The sequence below is a fragment of the Epinephelus lanceolatus genome, chromosome 16 (genome assembly GCF_041903045.1).
Source record: "Epinephelus lanceolatus isolate andai-2023 chromosome 16, ASM4190304v1, whole genome shotgun sequence".
Lineage (NCBI taxonomy): Eukaryota > Metazoa > Chordata > Actinopteri > Perciformes > Serranidae > Epinephelus > Epinephelus lanceolatus.
The window spans coordinates 38,921,391-38,948,234 of NC_135749.1; the positions used below are offsets into that span (position 1 = coordinate 38,921,391).

The window sequence follows — 26,844 nt, forward strand, 5'->3', positions numbered from 1 at the left end:
CTAATGAACACTTCTTTACTGAGCTTCCAGCAGTGATTATGGCCTAAATATCAATATAATAATTAACTGGAGACAAAACTTTTTCATAAAAATATCATCATAATCATAAACCATTTAATATAAAAACAACTCATTGCAATTAGTTGAGAAATAATAAAGTTATAATGCTTCTTACCCAGGAAAAACTGCAGCTTCCCTGTTTACTGTCATTTATTGTCATCAGGCAAGTCATGCCCTCTCCAATATGACAGCGCTGCTGACAAATTGATGCAAGGGGCTGACACAGTCAATGCAGCTTCTATGCATATATGTCTTTCGATTGGCAGCTGTTTGCAGTGTACTCAAGGATGTGCAGATAACTATCACTGGATTACTCTGATACCAGAGAAAACATCTGTTGCAGTTCTGCAGCTTTTGTTTTTTCTGGTTTTGTAGTGGATATATGGATGCTTATTTTGGATGGATATCAGAGCTACTCGGAAAGTGTAAATCACACCGAATGAGATCAATGTGTATTTCATGTCTGTGTTCACTTTTCACTGAGTTACAAAGAAGAGGAGGAGGGAGAGTTTTGAATCACCTCCTGCATTATCTCTGCCTCCCCTTCAACTCTGCGACGCCCATGGGGAGGCTTTTATCTTTCTCTTTTGTCTTTGTCCTGCTGAACAACCACATCCTTTACAGACCATAATATCCTGTAATGTTACCATGGTTACAATGTCCTGAAAGATGAGTTAAATTAAGAGGAGCATAGTAGATTTACACCCACAGAGGGTCCTGAATCCTGAGATCAGAAACCACAGGTCCAATCTATGGATACAGATATGACAGGCTCACATTCATGTCACGCACCAGCTATCCATTGTGGTTGTGTTAGTCTCCCATAGGTGGAACAGCAGTTAAAATGCCTAAAACTTTAAAAATCACCTAGCCTCTGGATGTGTTTTGCATCTCTTCAGACACATTTCCCCAAAACTCAGATTCATCTTTGGAGGCTTTGATATCTGCACTAGAATTTAAAAAGGAATTCTGCAGATTTGAATGATGCTTGGATATACAACACAGAGTGAGTTTGTGACCCACCTGTGGGTCTGGCAGATTCTCTACATTTTTAGAATACTGATAAGAACATCCAGCTGATGGTCGGCTTTGTGCCAAACTGGTAGAATCTGAAGAAAGGATTCATGGTGTCGAGCTCTCTGTGGTCATTTGTCTTGTATTCCTCAGAGCTGAGGTGAGCTGGCTGCGGACATGCCACAGAGCTGCCGATCGGTTGCGTGGTGAGACGCCCGGTGTTTCAGACATCAGCTGGCACTGAAAACACCAGTTACTTAGCAACGGCTGGGCTGGCAGGACGACAGAGAGTCGCTGGAAACCGGCTCGTCTTGTCTCTGCAGTTACAGCGATTCAACACAGCCTTGTTCGCTCCTCTGTGTTCCTGCATTCAACTCTCCTGGGCCCCCCTGTCCTCCTCCTCCTCCTCCTCCTCCTCCTCCTCCTTCTCCTTCTCCTCCTCCTCGCTCAGAAAAACACCTCATTGTTACCTGTTTCCTCAGTGAGCTTCACCAAGCATCACAAGTTCTCTGAATAAGTTCTTAAAGTCTGATGATAGAAGTTAACTTGTCCATTTTTGTCAAAAGAGAACAAAAAGTTAAAAAGAAATAAAAAATGTTCTCCTCTTGTGAGAGACAGCAACCCCAACACACTGCCTGGCAGACAGTTTGACAGATGTATAGAATTCATAGAAATCCTTCCTCAGCCTTCAGCAATGTTGTATTGACTTCATGCTCTCGCTGCATTGCTTCTGAATCCTGCAGTGCTGCTGTCAGAGAGCTGCAGAGTGGAGTGACTTCTACAACATTCAAGATCTGGGCAAAAATTACAGCTACAGGCAGGAGGCTAACCTCCATGTCCTCAGACAGGTGGATCCTCAAACCAAAGACAGTTGAAATTATCCCATATTTTGGCTTCTTGTTGTTTCTTTCTTCGATTTGACTCATGATTTGGTCTGCTGAGGTAATTTCACAAATTAAAACAAACAGCATACTGGCAGAGGAGCTCTGTGTGACTCAAATTTATCTGCTATTTCTGACAACAATCATTAGTGAAACACAATGATGTCACTATTTGCGATTAACTGTTCATTTGTAACGAGTAATTGCTGTTAAATTTCTTCATTTAAAATGATACAAGCACTGTTTATTATTATTATGTGTTTTTTTTGCCCAGATGTCTGCCTGCCAGGCAGACTGAAGTGACAATCAGACAGGAAGCAGAAAAAACATGTGGCGCACTTTTTCCCCAAACAGTTGCTTTCCCAGGGCAGGTTGTGCCCTTTGTGCCAGGGGGCAATGTCTAATTGTGATAATTAAATTTGATTTAAATAATGGCCGACTGTGTGGCTGTAAAAAATTCAAACTGAGCAGCCACTTGAATGTTTTACTGGCCATCGAGGCTCACGGGTTACAAATGAGGTAGGACACTGTAGTCAAGTCAGATTCCTAATCTTTGAATCCAAATTGAATCTTTTTGGGATTAAATGTAGCAACATCAGGCTAACTTTACTGATAACCACATATGTTTAATGGCTTTTAAAGACAACATTTAGGATATTAAATGTTGCCTGTGTTGATGATTCATTGATTTTATATTCTGAGTGATGAGATCCTACATACACACAAATTAGTTTGCCTGCATTCGTTTTCAGTGATTCAGAGAGATTTTCAGAGAGATTTGGTTTTCTTTGAGCTTTTTTTGTTAGTTTGAAGGGAGCTGAGCTCAGACAGAAGATGATGATGTTAAATATCTCAGTGCACCAATCAGGATTTCATAACATTTGTGAGGGTGCGGTCACACATGAGCGGACTGGTGAGTGACTATCACCCGCTGAGGTGATAATCATAGTCCCTTTTACACTGCCTGCTCAAGGAGGGAATATTGTGTTATGCCGCCTCGCCACTCTGTATATAAGGTATGACCGTAGAATGGGGGACAGAGTTGTCTTACCTTTGAACTGGGAATGGAGTCAGTAACAGTTATCATGACATCAGTCAATTCATCTATAACTTTTGTTTTTGTGTTTTTTCTCTCTTTTTTGACAAATGAATTGTACTCAAACAACGAGCAAAAGGAGGTGGAGAGTCTGTAACCACAACTGTACAAAAAGAGCATTTACACTTAATGGACAGTGAAAAGACAACCAGATGGCATTTGGGGATGGAGACAAAGCGAGAACGGAAAGAAACAGAAATAATTTTTGAGACACTGGATTATTTCTACAAAATAATCATATTGTATGTATTCATAACATGTTATGAATATTTCATTTTTAAATATCACCATTATCATCAATACATGAATATTGCAATATCCCTGAATGGAAATGAACAGGAGGAGAATATTCACCGAGTTCATTTCATGCATGTGTGACCGTGCCCTGTTGTGTCTCATTCTGTGATTTTTTTGTTTTTCGTTTTCATTGATCAGAGCAGGGTTACTGTACCCTGGAAATCCAGAGTTCTTGCGAGAGCACAATTTGAATTTGCTCAGCGAGTCACTCTGGCAATCAGTAATGATGCTCATTACCCATGCCCTTGTAGCTGAGCTGCACCAATCACATCGGTGTATCTGATATAGACAGGCCAGAGGCAAGCTAAACAGATGACGACAGCGCTGCGACGACGAAGTCCGGAATCAGTCAGTAAACATTGTAAGATGGCTACGGATGAACACCAGTTGTTTGAAACAGCTTTGGCCGCTACAATGAACGAGTTAGACTTGGCTTTTTCTCTAAAAGAGGAACAGAAGACAGCGCTCGAGTCTTTCCTTTGCAAGAAGGACGTTTTTGCTGTTTTGCCGACCAGATACGGCAAGAGTCTAATCTACCAGTTAGCTCCACTGGTCGCTAAGTGTATACATCACCCTGTCTATTGTTCTGATTGGTCGTAGTGTTATCCAATTGCGTGCAGTGATATTTTCAAATGCATGCTTGGTGCCGCCGCTTGAGTTGGGCCATTTTCATTACTCATAGCCAGACCCTAAATCTTTCTAGATTTGGGTCTGGATTTCCAGGCTAGGGTTCCTGGCTATGGTCTGATCTATTTGAAGAATGTGTGTTTTCAGGAGTACAGATACAGAGTACAGAGGTTTTATTATTTATTTCTTTTCCTAGAAAAAAGAAGTCATTTACACTAAAAAATGCTTAAGTCGGTGGCTTAATGGATTAGTGGATAGAGCAGGCGCCCCATGTACAAGGCTGTTGCCACAGCGGCCTGGGCTCAAGTCCAGCCTGTGGCCCTTTGCTGCATGTCATCCCCCCTCTCTCTCCCTCCCCCTCTCACACTTGGCTGTCCTGTCCATTAAAGGCAAAATGCCCAAAAAAAAACATCTAAAAAAAAACAAAACAAATGCTGAAGTCAGTGGTATTAAAGTCAAGTTGCAAGTCTTGTCTGATTTTGTCAAGTTTAGTTTAAGGTTGTAAGTGCGGCATCACTTCCGGGAAAGTAAGCCATCAAGGCTAACATGTTTCCAAAGTCTACCAGATTTTTATGTGACTACTAATGTCAAACAGTAGTTGCCATTACACAGAAAAAAAGTGGATACTTGGGAAGAAAAACTTCTGACTAAGAAGCTGAATAATAAACCAAATGTCCCTTCATTTTTATTTGGGGACTAATAACCCATCCTGCTGTCAGTTGGTCTGGTCAGTCGCCTGCATAACACCATAGTAACCACTTGAAGGGAAATGTGCGCTCATGTCTCTGCTTTACTCGCTCAGTGTGATTGTCGCCTCAGTTAAACCTGTTGATGGTCAGGGTTGCTGCCTCTCAGGCTGCCTGTCAGGAAATCCGGTAGTCAAAGGTGTCCTTCTCCATGTAGTCCGTCCAGGTGGAGGACGGCATGCTCCGGTACGGGTCCAGAAGGATCCGGAAACAGCGAACGATCAGCAGGCCCAAGAAGATAAAGAGGATGAGGACGAAGACGAAGGCCGCCCTCTGCTCAAGTGTGAGGAAGGACGTGGACGCTGAGGAGGAGGAGGAGGAGGAGGAGGAGGAGAAGTCTGATTCAGAGGCAGAGAAGGTGCTGCTGTAGATGTCATCAGCCATGTTGGGATGGACAGTTGGTTTAGATGATCTTCCTCTGTCCAGTGAGAGAGCATCCACAGGAGAACATTGTTTTTGTAGAAGAAGAGGGAGAGGAGATGCCTGCAGAGAAAACAAACAGAAACTGGATTTAGACACATGAATGCGAGAAATTAAAGTTCAGTAAGGACCACTTAAGTCAAAGAAAACTTTATTTCCATTTGCAGTATTGTATTTGGTGGTATGGCTCTGTTCTGGGGCCTCTCTGCCTTTCCTTGGGTCTACGAAGGAAAAGCAGAGAGAGCACACCCCTCTGCCTTTCCACACACATACATGGAAAGCCTAAAGGTGGATTTTTACTTGTGTGTCTAGAGCCTACGCATGTGGCTTACGTGGTTATGAGCATTTATACTTGTACGGTGGTGTGTCTGTGTCACTCTGCAGTTACACCTCCAAAACACGAGTCGGCAGTGGGGTTTCTGTGAAGTGCTGTACAGTTAGTTGATTCAAAACACACCCAAAAGACACATTAAACATGGCTTAACAGAGACAATTTCAAACACAAGTACACAAATCAGCTTAATTATATATTGCAGGATTCAGAGGCAAACCACTTTCTTTTGCTGGACACATTCTCCCCACAAATACAACATGCTAATGTTATTAGCACAAGCCAATGGCATTTTACATTATATAGATTAGCCTAGCGGCTATCGGAGATTTCCTCTACTCATATGAAGCCAGAGACAACAGCAACATTTAACAAAGATAACATTACAAATTTTGGCTCCATTACAACTCAAGAGGCTCACCGACAAAATAACTGTCTTATACTAAACATATTTTCTGAACAAATACAACATGCTAACATTATTAGCACGAGCCCTTGGCATTTTACATTGTTTAAGCCCAGCAACTAGAAAAGATTTCCTCTACTCACATGAAACCAGGATAAATTACAAAGTCTTAAAATGTTATTTTGTGGGGGCTTTACTGTTTTAACAGTTTATTGTTTCTTATCTGTGAAATAAAAGTAAATAAAAGCTTTGTTTCCACTGAAAGAAATGGTTTTCATCTTACAAAAATAGACAGGAGGCCTACGTCATTACAACATGTAGTTACATTTCTGGGGAGGTGCACATAGACGCAGAGCCTACGCCATAGGTACAGTGTCGATTTGATGCAGAAGGATAAATCCCACTCAAGATTGAGAGAGCAAACCTCCCTGCCCTTCCAGGCCATATGTGGAAAGCCTTAAGACAGAGAGATAACACCTCTCTGCCCTTCCATGTGCCGACACATGGGAGAGCGGCAGCAAAGACCCCCTGGGAACAGAACAGGGCATCAGTGACAAATGAAATGACACTGATAAGTCAGACACAATATAAAAAGAAGGAGCTGGGGTGGAGGTGGGTTGCAAAGCTGCTTGCAGAGGAAGCAGCAACAGTAGACAGGCCAAAGCAGTTTAAATAGGGCCCCCTGAATCCAATTTGCTGATTGGTTACGTAAAAAGGACTGATAAAGAATAAAATCCAAACCGTTTGAGTAATGACAAAATTATTCAGAGGATCTTTTCAGCAGGGGTTGGCCTGTGATGTGTGCGAGTTTGAAGCTAATAAGATAAACAGTGGGCCATATTAGTGTGTCTAGGTGGCATGAAGACATTCAGGAGATTTCGTGGCACGTCACATTTAAGAACCCATAAAATCCAAACCGTTCGAGTAATGACAAAGTTATTCAGAGGATCTGTTCAGCAGGGGTTGAGCTGTCATGTGTGAGAGTTTGTCTTTTCCCTTCTAGGGATTTAGTCCGATCGTCTTCAAATTTGGTACAGATCATCTAGAGGCCATGCTGATCAAAAGTTGCTAAAGCAATGTCTGTAGGTCAAAGGGCGCGGCTGCTAGGGCGTGACAAATTTTGGCGACTTTATATACCATCGAATTTGGAACAGCTCTCACTCCCACATACTTGATCCTAGCAGCTTCAAACTTGCTGGACATGATGATGGCTCCGCCCTGAACGCCCCGATATGTTAATTTCCCACCTTACTCATAGCACCCCCCGGTGGTAACAGGAAGTGACCAGTTTTTACTTTAACATGTACTGATGCCAGAAACTTGACCCCATCAATTTCATTCCACTTCTAATGTATGCAGAACAAGTTGGTGATGCAACTTTATGAACGCTGTGAATCTACGTCTAATGGCGTCCGCGTGATGGCATGGCGACTATCGACCCCTCACCACCAAATACGTTTGGCTTTTTGATGGCTACAACGACCTCATATCCTCATGAAAATTGAAAAAAATGAAAGTCTTTGCCACCAATGGTCTACTCCAAACAGGAAGTCACCCATTTTGATTTAAACTTTTCATTTTGGCGTTGAATTTGTGATTTCCACAACCTTGTATTTTAACGAACTCCTCCTACAGATTTTGTGCAATCAACTTCAGATTTGGTACAGATCATCCTGAGACCATGCTGATCAAAAGTTATTAAAAGCTTTTCAGTATGTCAAGGGGCATGGCCGCTATGGCGTCGCCATACTGGATACATCGCCAAGCATTAAATTCCTAAATTCAAATTTGGTCTGGTGAAAAATTTGATATTTTGGCAGTGTTGTATGTGGACAGGGCCAAATGGCGACATAGCGCCCCCTAGACCTACACGCATGAAAATTGAAATGTTGATAGAACATGCCAAGACGCACAAAAAATCTTCTTGGACCCATGCCCTAAACCCCATGCCCTATTTTGATTTGAAATTGTGACATTTTTGAACGAACTCCTCCTAGGGATTTCGTCCGATCAACTTCAAATTCAGTACAGATCATCTAGAGGCCATGCTGATCAAAAGTTATTAAAACAATTTTAGTAGGTCAAAGGGCATGGCTGCTAGGGCGTGACAAATTTTGGCGACTTTTTGTTTTCTCTCCATCGAATTTCGAACGGCTCTCACGCCCACATACTTGATCCTAGCAGCTTCAAACTTGCTGGACATGATGATGGCTCTGCCCTAAACTCCCCAATATGTTAATATCCCACCTTACTCATAGCGCCCCCCGGGGGTAACAAGAAATGACCAGTTTTTACTTTAACAAGTACTGATGCCACAAACTTGACCCCATCAACTTCATTCCACTTCTAATGCATGTAGAACAAGTTGGTGAAGCTACCTTATGAATACTGTGAAGCATCTAATGGCGTCCGTGTGGCGACATGGCGACTATTAATCCCTCGCCACCAAATACGTTTGGCTTTTTGATGGCTTCAACGACCTCATATCCTCATGAAAATTGATACACAGGTCAAGAATGGAGAGCTCTTACATCTGATAGGAGCGTCGCCCATGGGGGGCACAAAATGCTTCTAAAGCACCCCCTTGAAATTTTCAAAAAACCCTTCCCATAGGGTTTTTTTTTTTTTGTAGGAAGATGAAAATTTGTACATATGTGTAAGTTGCCAAGACGCACAAAAAAGTCTTCCACAGATTTTGTCCAATCAACTTCAGATTTGGTACAGATCATCCTGAGACCATGCTGATCAAAAGGTATTAAAAGCTTTTCAGTATGTATAGGGGCGTGGCCGCTATGGTGCTGCCATATTTGATGCATCGCCATGCATATTCGAGGAACTCTCTCTCCTACATACTTCATCCTAACTGCTTCAAAATGTCTGTACATGACAAGAGCCCCACCCTGCACGCCTCCTATTCTTATACTCACTCTAACTCATAGCGCCCCCTTGTGGAAGCAGGAAATGCCATATTTTTATATTGATGAACACAAACTCTATACTCAACTACATTTTGTGGCTACATCCTACCCTGTTTGTCTCAAGATTTCTCGAGCTCAGACAGACCGTGCATTTGCCTAAACGCTTCATAGAGAAGACTTCAAACAAAGACAAAAACGTAAAGAACGTCTAAACGTTACCTACCATGGATCCGGTACTGCAGATCTACCCAACCGATTCAGACGGCGATCCATTCGACGATCTGTTTGACACCGGTCCACCAGACTTGCAGCAGCAACCAGACCGCAGCCAAACACGCTGGCATAGAAGCTTGCGTTCAGTGGTCAGTGTACCTCAGTCCCGGCGTCTCCATTCAAGCTCCGCCAATGAGATCTCTCCAACTCTGACTCAGACCTCCTCTCCTCCTTCAGCGAAGACCAGACACCGCAGGCACGGGCTTAGGAGCCAGCTCCAACCCTCTCCTCATCGGCAGCTGACCCCATCACCTACGCTTCCAGCTCCTGGCTCTTCACCACAGTGCACCTGCGGTGCGCCCTCATCTGCAAGTTGGCAGTCTCCGCGTCCTCAAACTGAGCCCAATATCAGAGACTGGATCGTCACTCGCCTACAACGTTTCCTGCGGAGCGAGGGCATCCCATTTCACTGCAACACTAACAAAGCCACACTATTTCGACTGTATTCAGCCTCTATCAACACAGCAACAGACTCCATACTTCCCGCTCTTCTGGCTTCCTCACCCATGCCACCAACTGCCGGTGTCATCAGGCGTGACGTCGCTGCCTCAGCCACAGCCTGCATCATCAGCCCCCTCTGGTGGGGGCCAGGTTGTATGTCCCCCTGTGCCTGCTTCCTCTGTTCCTGAATTCTCTCAGATGATTTCAGCTTTCTTGTCATCCCTGTCTTTGCAGGCTTCACAAAATCCCTGTGCACATTCATCCTTTCATCCCATCATCCCTTCCTCTACCCTTCCTTTAGCCATTCCCAGCAACACGGCTTCTGCTCCTCTTTTTCCTGCAATAGCCAACGCAGCAGCAGGAGAGCCTCAGTCAGCAACTCAAGGGGTCCCACCACAGGCTAACCAATTCGGTGATCTCCAGCCTCCTCCTTCACTTCCAACTGGTCTATCCTTTCCCCCTCCCCTCCCCATCCCCACCCCATCCCTTCCCCAACACCCAAATGTATTTTCTCATTGTACCGGCAATTTCACCCTCGCCACAGCAGCACCACCTGTCCAGCCAGCTTCATCTGTTCATTGCCCTTCTCCCGTCTCTCCTGCGCTACGCCAACAGATTCTCACTGGTAATTACGTAGATTTAGCCCAGCTTCTTAAGCCATCAGTCATCGACACTAATCACCTCAGGGAAGTGCAGACAAACTTCAGCTCCATGCAACTCTGCCACTCACTACCCTCACAGCCTACAGACCTAACCCCCACAGAATTTGCCTTCGCTTTTTCTCTCTACCGCACTGTCATCTGTTCTGCATTTCACACATGGAGAGCAGAGCTGGATGATTATCTATCTATCATGCTCGACATGGCCCTACGTTTTGGAGGGACAGGGTTTTACAGTTACCATGTGCACTTCGCTAACCAAGCAGCTGGCCGGATACAGCAATTTAACCAGGGAACGTACTGGGGCACCCTTGACTCTGAACTCTACTGCTGCTTATTTGCAGCCCGCACGTCCCTCTCCTGCGAGCTATGTGGAGCCCCTTCTCACCCTGCTGCACCCCCACCTCCCATCATTCCTAGACCCGCTAACATACGTCCTGTGGTCAATGTCCCCATGCCAAAGGGGGTCGACAGACGGAGAAGGCCAATCCTCTACCAGGGTGGCAGGATGGTGTGCAACAATTTCAACCACCTGGGCTGCGCTCTTTCCAACTGCTGCCTCCTGCATGTCTGCTCCTTCTGCGGCGGTGCCAGGAGCACCTGCCCCCACAATCCAATCACAGCTGCAGACCAACTTGTACAGCACCTCAGCAGCTCCGTTCAAGTAAATGTCCTTGCCACTGCTCTACAAAACCACCCTGATAGACAGTTTGTTCATTTTCTTAAAGATGGCTTCACACATGGTTTTCATCGTGGTATGGCAGTTCTCCCTGACATTTTCCACGTCTGTCACAACCTCCAGTCTGCTCTTGCAGAACCTCACACTGTTGGCTGAAAAGGTCAAAGAAGGATTCATGATAGGCCCGTTCGATATTCCTCCTTTTCCACTGTTCCGCATCAGCCCAATAGGTGTTGCCACTCGCAAATACTCTGGAAAAAAAGAGGCTAATTATGGACCTGTCTTCTCCACACAGCTCACACATTTCAAGCATCAACAGTGTCATTCCCAGTCCGGATTTCTCCATGCAATACACAACCATCGACCATGCCATCACCCTCATTCGGCTAGCAGGACGTGGAGCTTGGCTTTCTAAAGCAGACATCACCAGTGCATTCAAAGTTTTGCCCATGCATCCTGACTTCTGGTGTTTTTTCGGCGTTTGCTGGAAGGGGGCATATTATTTTTCTGTGCGCCTTAACTTTGGCTGCAAAAGCAGTCCTAAGATCTTCGATTCTCTTTCAGAAGCCCTATGCTGGATCCTTACTAACAACCACAGGCTCCCTTACATTCTCCATCTTCTCTACGATTTTCTCGTCGTCACTCCACCATCCTCACCTCCTTGCCATGGGCTCAATACGCTCACTAATGCTTTCTCTGGCATCCCTCTTTCCGAGGAGAAAACATCAGGACCTGGCACTTCCATTGAGTTCCTAGGCATCACCCTGGACTCAATTTCCTTCCAAGCATCTCTGCCCTTGGAGAAAATACAGCGCATCTCTCTGCTTCTGTCAAACTACCTCCTAGCAGACAAATGCACCAAACGCCAGCTGTTAGTCCTCCTTGGCCATCTCAATTATGCCATCCGCATAATCCCTCAAGCTAAATCCTTCTTGTCCATCCTTTTGTCAAAGACTGCTGCCATTCCCTCTCTCCACGATAGGGTCATTCTAGACGATGCCTGCAAAATGGAAATGCGTATGTGGCTACATTTCCTATCTTCTTGGAATGGCATTTCCTTCTACGACGACTTCATCACCCAGCCTGAGGACATTCAACTTTTCACAGACGCGGCTCCCTTCACAGGTTTTGGCGGCTACTATGGAGGGAGATGGTCTGCATCCGCTTGGCCCCCAGAGTTCGAATCCCTCGACTCAGAGTCCTGCCCTCCTTCCTCTGTGCTTCACGAGCTGTATCCCATCATAATAGCTGCCATTCTTTGGGGGCACGAATGGTCTATGAAGTCCATACTTATCCACTCCGATAACACCGCAGTTGTAGAGATCCTGAACAAAGGTTGATCTCGTTCTTTAGCCATCATGCAGTTCCTGGGCAGACTCACCTTATTCTCAGCTCAACACCAGTTCATCCTCCGGGCAGCCCACGTTCCCGGTCATCACAACAACATTGCTGACTCATTGTCTCGCTTCTTGTTCCAGAAATTCAGACACTTGGCCCCAGAATCAGATCTTCAACCAACACCTATCCCACCGTTTTCAGCCACAATATTCAACTAGCTCCATAGCTGTCAAACCTCTCTCACGCTTCACAAGAAGCCATCCTTAACAGTCTCGCCCCAAGCACACTCTCTGCCTATCTAACTGGCTGGAATTGCTTCAAGGCATATCACTCCACCTACCAGCTGCCTTTTCCCTCTCTGGACATCATGTCCATCTGCAATTTCATCACCCATGCTCATTCCATCCAAAAAATACGGTCCTCCACCATCCAGACCTACTTAGCAGGAATCAACTTCTTCATCAAACTAGTCACTGGCTTCCATTGTCCTTCAACCTCCCATTGTCATGTTACTATGTTAATAAAAGGCCTGCGCAAACAGGAACCGGCTCTCCCAGCTAGGCGCTTGCCACTCACTTCAGACTGATGGTACTGACATGCTGACGTATTGCGGTAAGCGAGTTGTGTCATTTCTGGTGTTTCTGTGACAGCGTCTCTGTACTCTAGTGAATTCTACTAGCCTGCTTTCTGCTTTCTCACTTCAGTTGCTTTAACATCTACTTCAAGTCTTAATCCACACTAGTTCTGTTTAAGCACTTATAGCTCTCCTTTTTTTTACGACTTCCCTGCTAATCTCTTAGCTGTTGTTTGCACGTTACTAGCCTTGGTAGCTACATTAGCTTAACAGTTAGAGATAGCTTCTCCTTCTGCTCTTTCTTGCTCGGTGTGCGAAATGTTTAGCTATGCCTCTGCCTCCTTTAGCGACAGTGGTAATTGTAACAAGTGTAGCTTATTTGCTGCATTGGAGGCGAGGCTTAGTGAATTAGAAGCGCGGCTCCGCACCATGGAAAACCATTCAGTAGCTGCGGTAGTTAGCCAGTCCCCTGTAGCCAGTACGGAGCCACATAGCATAGTCTCCGCTAGCGGTCCTCCGGTAACACCCATTCAGCCGGGAGGCTGGGTAACTTCGTGAGAAGCGCAGCTCCAAGCCAAAGCCCACGGCTCACCACCAGCCTGTTCACGTTCCCACCGCTTTTCCCCACTCAGTGACACACCCGCTGAGGATAAAACTCTGGTTATTGGCAGCTCTATTCTGAGTAACGTGAAGTTAGCAACACCAGCGGCCATAGTAAAATGTATCCCTGGGGCCAGAGCAGGTGACATTGAGTCAAATTTAAAACTGCTGGCTAAAGCTAAACGTAGATTTAGTAAGATCGTTATTCACATCGGCAGCAATGACACCCGATTACGCCAATCGGAGGTCACTAAAATTAATATTGCCTCGGTGTGTGAATACACAAAAACGATGTCGGACTCCGTAGTTTTCTCTGGACCCCTCCCAAATCTGACCACTGATGACACGTTTAGCTGCATGTCATCATTTAATCGCTGACTGTCCAGGTGGTGTCAAGCAAACAATGTGGGTTTCGTTATAATTGGCAAACTTTCTGGGGAAAACTTGGTCTTATTAGGAGAGACGGCATTCATCCCACTTTGGATGGAGCTGCTCTCATTTCTAGGAACCTGGCAAATTTTATTAGTAATTCAAATCCCTGACAACCCAGAGTTGAGATCAGGACTCAGAGTCGCAGTCCTATACGCCTCTCTGAGCTTCTAGTTCAGTTACCCACCCATAGTTTTCATAGTTTTATACAAACAGTGTCTGTCCCCTGACCACCTAAATTATTTAAATCTAAAATTAAACATAGAGGAGTTGTGCATAACAACCTCATAAAAATTAAAACTTCTTCTGTGACAGAAAGACAAAACAGGAGAATTAAATATCAGGTCTCTATCGTCTAAAGCAGTGTTAGTAAACGAATTAATATCAGATAATCATATTGATTTACTCAGCCTCACTGAAACCTGGCTGTGTCAAGATGAATATGTTAGTCTAAATGAATCCACTCCTCCCAGTCATAATAATACCCACATTCCTCGAGGCAGCAGCCGAGGAGGGGGAGTTGCAGCCATTTTTAACTCTAGTCTGTTAATCAGTCCTAAACCTAAAGCCTCGTTCTTAGTCTTTTACATCCGACCTGGAAAACCTCGCAGCTTTTATTTGTTATAGTGTACCGTGCTCCTGGCCCGTATTCTGAATTCGTATCTGAATTCTCAGAGTTTTTATCCAGTGTAGTTCTTAAATCAGATAAAGTTAATATTGTAGGCGATTTTAACATTCATGTCGACGTTGATAATGACTCCCTGGCTTCTGTGTTTATCTCATTATTAGACTCCATTGGCTTCAGTCAGGGTGTACATGAACCCACTCACTGTTTTAACCATACCCTTGATCTAGTTCTGACGTATGGAATTGAAATTGATAACCTAACAGTCTTTCCACAGAATCCCTCGCTATTGGAACATTATTTGATTTTTTTTGATTTATTTTAACTTGATTACACACCACTCAACAACAGTTACTATACTAGATGTTTATCAGATACGTCTAGTGGTGTTGCAAAATTTAAATTTTTGTTGATAGCGCCGTAGGCTCGCTGCGAACAACACTCGACTCTGTAGCTCCTCTTAAAAAGAAGTTAACAAAGCAAAGAAAGTTTGCTCCTTGGTATAACTCTCAGACCCGTAAGTTAAAACAAATATCGTGAAAATTTGAAAGGAATTGGCGATTAACCGAACTCGAAGAATCTTGTTTAATCTGGACAGACAGTCTCAAAACGTTTAAGAGGGGCCTCCACAATGCCAGAGCAAACTATTACTCAGCTTAATAGAAGACAACAAGTATAACCCCAGGTTTCTTTTCAGCACTGTAGCCAGGCTGACTGAGAGTCAAAGCTCTATTGAGCCTTGTATTCCTTTAGCCCTTAGCAGTAATGATTTCATGAGCTTTTTTAATGACAAAATTCTAACTATTAGAGGCAAAATTCATGACCTCCTGTCCTCAGATAGTACCTATCTATCCTCAAACACAGCTGTAAGACTTAATTTATATTTAGATTGCTTCTCCCCAATTTCTCTTCAAGAATTGACCGCAGTGTTTTCTTCATCTAAATCATCAACGTGTCTCTTAGACCCCATCCCAACTAGGCTACTTAAGGAGGTCTTACCTTTAGTTAACACTCATATATTAGATATGAGGAATATATCCTTATTAACAGGCTATGTACCATGGTCTTTTAAGGTAGCTGTAATTAAACCTCTCCTAAATAAGCCCACCCTGGATCCAGAGGTGTTAGCCAACAATAGACCAATATCTAATCTTCCCTTTCTTTCAAAGATCCTTGTGAAAGTAGTCGCAGACCAGCTGTGTGATTTTCTCCATGATAATAATTTATTTGAGGAATTTCAGTCAGGATTTAGAGTACATCATAGCACTGAGACAGCACTAGTTAAAATTACAAATGACCTTCTGATTGCTTCAGACAAAGGACTCGTCTCTGTACTTGTTTTATTAGATCTTAGTGCGGCGTTTGACACTATTGAACATCAAATTCTGCTACAGAGACTGGAACACTTAATTGGCCTAAAAGGTTCTGCACTAAGCTGGTTTAAATCTTATTTATCTGATCATTTTCAGTTTGTTCATGTTCATAATGAATCATGCTTACGTACTAAAGTTTGTTTTGTAGTTCCGCAAGGTTCTGTGCTTGGACCAATCCTATTTACCCTATATATGCTTCCTTTAGGTAACATCATTAGAAATCACTCTGTAAATTTCCATTGTTATGCGGATGATACACAGTTGTATTTATCTATGAAGCCAGAAGAAAGTAATCAATTAACTAAACTTCATAGTTAATTGTTGTTGTTGTTATGCCTTGAAGACATAACAACCTGGATGAGCACCAATTTCCTTATGTTAAATTCAGAACAAAGAACAAAACTCAAGTTATTGTTCTTGGCCCCAAACAACTCAGAGACTCTTTATCTGATGACATAGTTTCTCTAGATGGCATTGCTCTGGCCTCTAGCACTACCGTAAGAAACCTCGGAGTAACATTTGATCAAGATTTGTCTTTTAATTCTCATTTAAAACAAACCTCACGGACTGCATTTTGTCATCTGCGTAATATTGCAAAAATTAGGCCTATCCTGACCCGAAAAGATGCAGAAAAATTGGGCCACGCTTTTGTTACCTCAAGGCTGGATTACTGTAACTCTCTATTATCAGGTAGCTCTAGTAAGTCCTTAAAAACTCTCCAGCTAATTCAGAATGCAGCAGCACGTGTACTAACAGGAACTAAGAAACAAGATCATATTTCTCCTGTTTTAGCTTCTCTGCACTGGCTCCCGGTAAAGTCCAGAATTTAAAATCCTACTGTTAACTTATAAAGCTCTAAATGGTCAAGCTAAGTCATATCTTAGAGAGCTCATAGTGCCATATTATCCCACCAGAACACTGCGCTCGGAGAATGCAGGGTTACTCGTGGTCCCTAAAGTCTCCAAAAGTAGATCAGGAGCCAGAGCCTTCAGCTATCAGGCTCCTCTCCTGTGGAATCATCTTCCTGTTGTGGTCCGGGAGGCAGACACTGTCTCCACATTTAAGACTAGACTTAAGACTTTCCTCTTTGATAAAGCTTATAGTTAGGGCTGGCTCAGGCTTGCCGTGCACCAGCCCCTAGTTAGGCTGACTTAGGCCTAGTCTGCTGGAGGACCCCCTATAATATATCGGGCGCCTTCTCTCCTTCTCTCTCTCTCTCTCTCTCTCTCTCTCTCTCTCTCGTGTCCTATTACTGCATCTTGCTAACTCGGCCATTCTGGATGTCACTAACTCGGCTTCTTCTCCGGAGCCTTTGTGCTCCACTGTCTTTCAGGTTAACTCATATTGCAGCGGTGCCTGGATAGTGTGACGTGTGTGGTTGTGCTGCTGCTGTGGTCCTGCCAGATGCCTCCTACTGCTGCTGCTGTTATCATTAGTTATACTTCTACTATTATTATACACATATAATTATTGTCACATATGTATACTATAAGATATTAATATATACTTTCAACATATTGTACCACAATAGCCAGAACTATAATTATAATATCATTACTTTAATTAATGTTGTTGTAAGTTACTGTGATTACCGTCTGTCCTGCATCTCTCTCTATCTCTGTCTCTGTCTCTCTCTCTTTCTGTCTCATTGTGTCATACGGATTACTGTTAATGTATTATGCTGATCTGTTCTGTACGACAGCTATTGCACGTCTGTCCGTCCTGGAAGAGGGATCCCTCCTCAGTTGCTCTACCTGAGGTTTCTACCGTTTTTTTCCCCCGTTAAAGGGTTTCTTTGGGGGAGTTTTTCCTTATCTGCTGTGAGGGTCCTAAGGACAGAGGGATGTCGTATGCTGTAAAGCCTTGTGAAGCAAATTGTGATTTGTGATATTGGGCTTTATAAATAAAATTGATTGATTGATTGATTGACCTTCTCAGCCTCTGCATTCGCTCCCTTCGTTCAGGCTACATATCTCCTATGGTTGACCTAACCCTAGAATCCATATTTCAGCTGGCTTTTTTCGGATTCCTGAGGTGCTCTGAATTTGCCCCGACTTCATCCGTCTATTATCCTTCTCATCACCCCAGTCTATCTGACATAACCATCCACCCTGCTGACTCACTCATATTCACGCTCCAAAGAAGCAAAACAGATCAGTTGGGAGTTTCTTTCCCTATCTACTTATTCCACCTCAAATCTTACCTCAGCCCATACGAGCCACTGACCAAATACATCAGCTCCAGGTATGGCATCACCTCAACACCCACTCTTTCTCACTGAAACAGGAAAAATGGCCAATTGATTCTGGTTCCAAAAACACTTACACCAAGTCCTACGCATTTCAAGCGTATCTCCAGAACTCTATTCTAGCCACTCCTTCCGCATCGGCGCAGCATCCACAGCAGCCAGACTAGGCATCTCAGACCAAACCATTCAGGTCAAAAGCTGCTGGTCATCCCAAGGATATCGCTCCTACATCCGCAACAATCTTAACGATCTCTGTCAAGCTCATGTTCAAATCAGTTCAATTTAAATCTGACTCTTTTGGGGGCCACTGACCAGCTTGGGTGGATATATATGCCTGAGACGGAACCCCCACACTTAGTCTCCCTCCACCCGGTCTCCAATACATCCTCCCAGACCAGCCTAACAAATGGCATCTTCCCTCTACCTCACCCACATCCATTCATCTATTATCAACATTCAATAACTCCTGTATTCCATTAAACCTTTAAAAAACATATTGTTGTGGCGTGGTTCTTGCTATTGAAATGTAGTTAACCTGTTAACTTAGGTTCGGGAGCAGAACCATGTCTCAACCACACCTCTAATCACCTGTCAAGCCTACTTATGCTGGGTCAACCCATCCTACCCTGTTTGTCTCAAGATTTCTTGACCCACCCTCCCTTTCCCTTCCCTTCCCTTCATCCTTCCAACTTCCGACCTCATCCCTACCCTCATCCCTTCATCCCCTCATCCCTTCATCCTCCTACCTCATCCCTTCCCTCATCCCTTCACCCCCTCATCCCATCATCCTCCTACCTCATCCCTACCCTCATCCCTTCATCCTCCTACCTCATCCCTACCCTCATCCCTTCAACCCCCTCATCCCATCATCCTCCTACCTCATCCCTACCCTCATCCCTTCATCCCCTCATCCCATCATCCTCCTACCTCATCCCTACCCTCATCCCTTCATCCTCTCATCCCTTCACCCCTTCCTTCCTATTCAATCCGGTGCATACCTTGCCCATGTCTCATTCTAGGCACTGTCTGGGGGCCAGTGATCAGCTCGGGTGGATATATATGCCTGAGACGGAACCCCCACACAGAGTCTCCCTCCATCCGGTCTCCAGTACATCCTCCCAGACCAGCCTAACAGATGACATCTTCCCTCTACCTCACCCACATCCATTCATCTATTATCAACATTCAATAACTCCTGTATTCCATTAAACCTTTAAACAACATATTGTTGTGGCGTGGTTCTTGCTAGTGAAATGTAGTTAACCTGTTAACTTAGGTTCGGGAGCAGAACCACGTCTCAACCACACCTCTAATCACCTGCCAAGCCTACTTATGTTGGGTCAACCCATCCTACCCTGTTTGTCTCAAGATTTCTCGACCCACCCTCCCTTTCCCTTCCCTTCATCCTTCCAAATTCCGACCTCATCCCTACCCTCATCCCTTCATCCCCTCATCCTCCTACCTCATCCCTTCAACCCCCTCATCCCATCATCCTCCTACCTCATCCCTACCCTCATCCCTTCATCCCCTCATCCCTTCATCCTCCTACCTCATCCCTACCCTCATCCCTTCATCCCCTCATCCCATCATCCTCCTACCTCATCCCTACCCTCATCCCTTCACCCCTTCCCCCCTTCCTTCCTATTCAATCCGGTGCATACCTTGCCCATGTCTCATTCTAGGCACTGTCTGGGGGCCAGTGATCAGCTCGGGTGGATATATATGCCTGAGACGGAACCCCCACACAGAGTCTCCCTCCACCCGGTCTCCAGTACATCCTCCCAGACCAGCCTAACAGATGACATCTTCCCTCTACCTCACCCACATCCATTCATCTAATCAACATTCAATAACTCCTGTATTCCATTAAACCTTTAAACGACATATTGTTGTGGTGTGGTTCTTGCTAATGAAACATACTTGTTCTCACGTATAGAGCCCTCTACAGTCAGGCACCTGAATACATTAGTGATCTCCTCCATCCATATATTGTCAGTAGGTCCCTTAGGTCTTCGAAACAGGACCTACTGGCTGTCCCCCGCACCAGACTGAAAACAAAAGGTGATTGTGCCTTTGAAGTAATGACTCCAACGGTATGGAACTCGTTTCTCGTCGCATGACATGTGGTGCGTACTGTTGCATTCCAAAAGTTGAACTGTGTTTATCTATGGGCACAGCCATTGCACCCTGTAAAACAGGCGCTCGGGAACACGTTGCACTGCTCTGGTGTTTGAGCGTGCCTGCTACGCATCTACATATTCTCATTCCGACCTTGTCACATATTGACGCTTGGTCATGGACTTTCCACATCCACATACGACATGCAAGGTGCCCTGGGTGTGTTGGTTGTTGAAGTTCTGGGATGTCGTGTCAACTTCTGCCTGTTACATGCATTGTCTTTTTTAAATTGTCGTCTTTATTCTGGTATTTCTAGTTGGCTGATGAATACCATGTGATACAGTCAAAAGCTCCAGAACAGCTGTATTGTGTTTTTATCAATAGAGAGAAGTGGTTGATTTTCTCATTCACTTCAATACAGTCAGTCTGATGATGGCAGCCTCTGGAGGACCTGCAGCTAATGATGCTCTCACTGTTGCCTTGTTTATTGGGATGCTGACTCTGATTGGCAGTATTTTGATTAATTAGTTATCTTTTTAAATTTGGACAGTGAGATTTAAAAAAAAGAAAAACCTCAGAGTTGACAAAATGGGGCGATTATATCATGTGCAGTATCGCCACGGTGACGGCTGCAAACATCCACACAGTCTTATCAGTCGCTAGGCTGAGAGAGAGGAGGGAGACAGACCTCAGTAACCGTGGCAACCGCAGCACGCACTGTGGTCACTGCGGTCTCAACACACACACACACACACACACACACACACACACAGATGTCTTATTAAAGACATTTCAATAACTTTCATCAGTTCATTAAGACCCCAGTTACTAAAAACTGATGATTCTTCATTCACATTTATAAATTATGTTTAATTGAGATCCCTATAATTAAATTATTAATATCTGATCACATCATACACACACACACACATTGACACACCTGATTTTCAGTACAGCATCGTATTGACTTCCATTACTTTGCTGCTCTGCGCCTGTTCTCCATCCCTCCTCACTTTAACATGGACTGAATTTTCAGTCTTCAGTCTCTCACACACACACACACACACACACTCAGAGTGATGTGCTGGGTCAGTTCGCCGCCCACAGACAGACTGTTCTTGCAGCAGCAGTTTTAGACAGACGGCAACAGGTTGAAACAGGAAACAAGGATAAAATGAGGTGTGTGCTTGTTAGGGCTGCTAGATTAATCAAATTTTAATCTAGATTACGATTTGGGCTTTCAATGATTATGAAAACAAAATAATCAACATAAAATGATTATGCACTTCTTGTCAGTTTACTCTCGTTGTCTTGTGTTGCAAATCAAACGCAAACTGAAGCCGCGCATGCACAATACTGCCCCCTCCTCTCCTCTCCTCTATTCACTCCACGAGCCAGTCAAGTAGGTGAAATTGAATAATGTGAGGGGCAGGTGATCGCCTAAGATTTCAAAAACAGCGTGCGGAAAATGGCAGAGGGAATGCGAGAGAGATTGGTCTGTGTGTGTGTGTGTGTGTGTGTGTGTGTGTGCGTGCGCACGTGTGTATGTGTGTGTGCAAATAATCGATATCGATAATAATTATGAGTTTTTCCATAATCGAGCAGCCCTAGTGCTTGTGTGCATGTGTGTGTTTGATATGTGTGAGGGCGTGGAGAAATTACACATTTTGTATATAAATTTAAATGACAATTTTGCTCCATGTAGAAATCAATTTGATGATGTAACACCTCTGTGGTTGAGGTGTGGTTATGTTAAGAGAAACACAATGGTTTTGGTTAAAAATGGCTGCTTAGCTTTATTGTCATGGTTACAGCATTAAGAAACCAACATTGACTCGAAGTGAGCAGCAGTCTCTGTTGTTAAAACCAATTTTTTGGTTCTTTTTTTGTCTTTATGACAATGTCACCTGGCTTCCTTCTTTACTCTCGCTATATTTACTGTGACTAAGTAAATAACTAACTAGGCCCTATTTCAGAAAACAGGATTAGTGAAAACTCTTAGTATGTTAAGCTTGAGATGAGGGAAACTCTGAGTTTTCCTTTTCACAAAGCCAGTTTAGCGTAACCCTGAGTCAGTTACTATGGCAACATACTCAGTGAAGCAAACCTGCTGGCTCGCAGGTTTGCTTCATCTACTGTAAGCCTGAGACTGATTGCCCGGTGAGACAGGTCTTTTCATGAATTAAGTCGTGGACATTAAGGCACAGTTTATTCAGAGGCTGCTGCGTGAGGAGATGGTGATTAGACCCCACTTGGATGTCTTATCGTTCTCAGAGAAGTGTCTATATGAAAGATACTGTTTTCACCTCCCACTTTCATTCATCTTAACTATCTGTTCCACCCAGATATATCAAATATTACACATCATGGATTTGCATTTTCATTGAATCAAATTTTATACATTGTCCTTTGTTTCTTTGGCAACGGCAGTTTTTTTTTTAATAACATCCGAGTCACTGAATATATCAGCGAGGCAACAGTTTGTCAGGCCGTAAGAAAAGTGACTCTGGCTCTGAAAAGACTTTTGCCTGAGTCTCCCCGCCGTCGCAGTAGCTCCTCCGGGCCTGCTGGATCATGCTTTGGAGGAGCTACTGCGACGGCGGGGAGACAGGCGACCGCGGAAGAGGGGCAGGAGAGGCGGCATTTTACATCAGCTCCACCGAAGACGTGACAGACCAGCGCTGCCATCAATTCTTCTTAGCAATGCCCGATCCCTAAGGAATAAAATGGAAGAGCTGCACCTCAATACAAGAGTCTGCCATGAGTACCGCGAGTCCTGCCTGATGATCTTCACAGTGACCTGGCTGCAGGAGGACTTCCCGGACGCTTTGGTTCAGGTACAAGGATTTACAAATGTTCGTATGGATAGAAACTTGAACTTGGGTAAAGGAAGAGGAGGGGGGATTTGTGTGTTTATCAGAGACTCTTGGTGTAATAATTTCACAACAAAAGCCACAGTGTGCACTCCGGATGTTGAACTTCTCTGCCTTAGCCTGAGACCTTTCTACTTGCTCAGAGACTTTGGGAATATTTTCATCTGTGCGGTTTACATCCCACCGAGTGGCAACGCCTCCAGAGCAGCCACCTGTATAGCGGACCATGTTCATGAGCAACTAAGAAATAAACCTGATGCGCCGATTTTTGTTGTTGGAGATGTAAACCATTGCAAGTTAGAACTATAAAAAAAAAATAGCACACGTCGAAATAATATCCTTGACAAGTGCTACGGCAACATTAAAGATGCATATGCTGCTAGAATCAGACCCCCCCCCCCCCCCCCCCTCAAACTCGGACCATAACACTATTCAGCTTAACCCCATCTTCAAACCAGCCATCAAGAGAAGTAAACCTGTCTCTAAAACCATCAGTGTCTGGAAAGAAGAACACAAGGAAAAGTTGAGCGGGTGACTCTTCTCTACAAACTGGGACGTTTTTTATGAGGACAATGATGTACACTCTGCTGCAGAGGCAATTGCAGACTATATACATTTCTGTGTTGATAATATTATTCCTAAAAAGATTATCAGGAAATTTCAAAATAGCAAATACAGAATACATCACACCTGACATTAAGGAGTGCATCCAAAGAAAAAAGGAAGCCTTTAGGAATAAAGACTCAGAAGGTCTGAGAGAGGCTCAGAGAGAATTAAAAGGGAAGTTAAAAGCAGCTAGGGAACAAAATAGTAAGCGGGTCAGGGAGGCCTACTCCTCAAAAACCTCTAAGGAAATCTGGGACTCAATAAGGGAAATGACTAATATGAAAACTGGGAAGAAAGAAATGCATATGATAAATGAAAGTGAGAAGGCAAATGAGCTAAATAACTTTTATAAAAGATTTGACTCGAATGCTGAGACTAACACTGAGAAGTGCAGGGACCTGCTGGATACAGTAGTATGTGATCCAGATGACAGAATAATAATAGACACAGAAGGTGAAGTAGAAGTCTTCAAGAAATTGAACATAAAACAAGCCTGTGGGCCAGACGGTATCACAGCCTTTATGCTCAAAACATTTGCGGAGGAAATGACCCCAGCTTGGAGTCCCCTGTATCAGCTCTCAGCACAGGAGAAATACCCAGACCGTGGACATCAGCGATAATTATTCCAATTCCCAAGAAACCCTGCCCAAAGGAAAATAGTGATTTTCGACCAGTAGCGCTTACTTTGGCAGTTATGAAGTCATTTGAACGTATAATGGTAAGAAAAGTGAGGGACGAGGTTCAGCATCTCCTGGATCCCTACCAGTTTGCGTAAAGAAATGATAGAGGAATGGATGACGCTCTTAACACAACAACCCATTTTTTATTAAAACACTTGGAAAATAACATGGCATATGCGAGGCTCCTATTCATGGATTTTACCTCCACATTTAACATGATTCTTCTTCAGATCATGTTAAGAAAGCTGTTAGAATGTAATGTGAATCCCTACTCAATTAGATGGTACTGATGGAAGCCAGCATTCATGTAACTACATCATAAAATATTCCAATGATACAGCCTTGTAAAGTCTACTGACCCGGGATTCAGACATATCAATCTATAAATCAGAATTAGCTGATGTTTTTAAGTGGTGTGAGGAGCACAACCTATTGTTAAATGTCAAGAAGAAAAAAAGAGTTGATCTTCGATCCCAGGTCAGTGGGCGACCACAGCCCTGTGCTTATTAACCAGGAGGAAGTTGAACAAGTGAGCACATTCAGATATTTAGGACTGTACTTTGACTGTCAGCTTAGATGGACAGATCAGGTAGAGCATGTATGCTCAAAAATTAATCAGCGTCTGCACTTTTTACATAGGCTCAGGCTATATGGTGTCAATAAAGAAATTATGTTATTGTTTTATAGGGCATCAATTGAATCAAGCATTAGATACGGTCTCGCAACTTGGTTTGGTAACTTGCCTGTTAAATTGAAAGCACAACTCCAAAATTTGATTGGACGAGCAGGAAAAATTATCGGCATGTCACCCCCCTCCTCTCTCCAGGAGATATTTGAGGAGACGGTGAGGAGGCAAGGCCGCAAAATTGCTGGTGACCCAAACCACATCCTTCACAGCGAATATGAGTTGTCGCCCTCAGGCAAAAGGTACAGGGTACCAAACTGTAAGTTGAATAGATACAAACTGTCCTTTATACCTACCTCGATCAAACTGTTAAATAATGCAAGATATTGTGTGTGTGAGGGCGTGTGTGTGTGTGTGTGTGTGTGTGTGTGCGTGTGTGTGTGTGTGTGAGTGAGAGACTGTAAAGGGATTGTGCAATAAAACTGATACGGAAGTGCAATAGAAAGGACTCCAATGAATTAATTTGTGCAATAGAAGTAGGCCTAATGATTGAATGGGGGCGTGCAATATTAGTAGTGCAATAGTGCAAATCAAATGGCGAGAGAGAGAGAAAATGTGTGTGTGTGTGTGTGTGTGTGTGTGTGTGTGGTTGCGAGATGGAAGGATTGTGGACATCTGGTGCTGTTTTTTATGTTTCTATGTTGATATGTGCTTTTCTGTTGTGTTATATGTAAACATCTAGACAATAAAGTAACTAAACTAAACTGTTTTTGTGGTTTTCCCTGGACATAAATCAGAAAGGATTATGAAAGAAAAGTTCCAAGGGGCATTGGTAGTTTAGTGGCTGGAGCGGGCGTCCCATGTACAGGGGCTTCATCCTTGTTGCAGCAGCCGCGTGTTCAATTGAAGTCTACAGTCCTTTGCTATATGTCTTTCCCTCTCTTTCTCTCTCCCCTTTTCACGCTGTGCTGTCCTGCCAGTAAAGGCAACTAAAGCCCAAAAAAAAAGAGGAATTCCACAGAACTGCAGGTTTGTCAGTGTTAATAAGAAATTAATGTACGTGGACACATAATGCAATGATTTATGAATAATTTTCATATTTTCAAATATTCCGTGGTGTAATTGGCTGCAGTTATGGGACTCAACATCCCATCATAGCTTCATTTGAGAATAACGTGAATAATGTGAATCAGAAGTCACTTCACAGCAATTCAGCAATTCAGTTAACCTCAGCCTTATATTTACAGAATGACATAAGTATAAGCAAAATATATACCAGTCTGTAAAATATTTTTGTGTTTGATTTTGAGTTGCTGCCCAGTGCATTTGGGCCCCATCAGATTACAGCTGATTAAGAGGATACAACAAATTATATTAAAATATATGAACACTGTTAAGATATATTAATGTTTCTATATTTTCTGTATATTAGACACATTAACCCATCACATTACATAACGTCACTTCACATTACCTATTAATACGCTCTGCAGTCTTTTCCCATCACACCTCACGCTTGTGTTTTTTTTGTCTTAATTCGCGGTAATTAAAACCTCTGATTCAGTTGGGATAAAATAAGTGGCTGTGCTTTTAACTCCACTTTCTGCCATTGAGAATCATGTTATCTACACTCCACTGATGATGGCTTTTGGTGCTCACCATGAACCCGCTTCCCTCAGGCTAAGCATTTGTTCTGATCAGCTGTTTTGGAACCAAAAACCTAAGAGTTTCTCATCTTAAGCTCAGTCAACTCAGATATCGGGATTAGGCTCAGAGTTTGTTGAGCCTGCTTTCTGAATTAAGGCCCTGGAGGGCGCTGCCATTAGAACACAAACCTACGAGTTGAAAGACTCAGTAAAACAACTGATCATGTTTCATTTTGTGGTTTGATTTGTGAGATTCATTTT

At 43.7% G+C, this 26,844-nt stretch overlaps 1 protein-coding gene and 1 long non-coding RNA gene across 3 annotated transcripts in view; one reads left to right on the forward strand and one right to left on the reverse strand.

Annotated features, from left to right (window-relative positions):
• The window catches only part of LOC117264136 (uncharacterized), a 217,419-nt gene that overhangs the window by 37,758 nt on the left and 152,817 nt on the right, over positions 1-26,844 (reverse strand). For both annotated transcript variants that reach the window (XR_013493652.1, XR_013493651.1), the window contains one exon: positions 1,084-5,204. This is a non-coding gene — a long non-coding RNA (uncharacterized LOC117264136). The remainder of the gene's footprint in view (positions 1-1,083; positions 5,205-26,844) is intronic.
• Positions 11,120-13,832, forward strand: LOC144467455 (uncharacterized). Its single transcript, XM_078176094.1, has one exon. The coding sequence runs from the start codon at positions 11,121-11,123 to the stop codon at positions 12,186-12,188; it is 1,068 nt and encodes a 355-aa protein (XP_078032220.1). The 5' UTR covers position 11,120; the 3' UTR covers positions 12,189-13,832.

Coding starts and splice junctions, on each gene's coding strand:
- LOC144467455 (XM_078176094.1), top strand. CDS start 11,121: ATGGACCTGTCTTCTCCACACAGCTCACACATTTCAAGCATCAACAGT.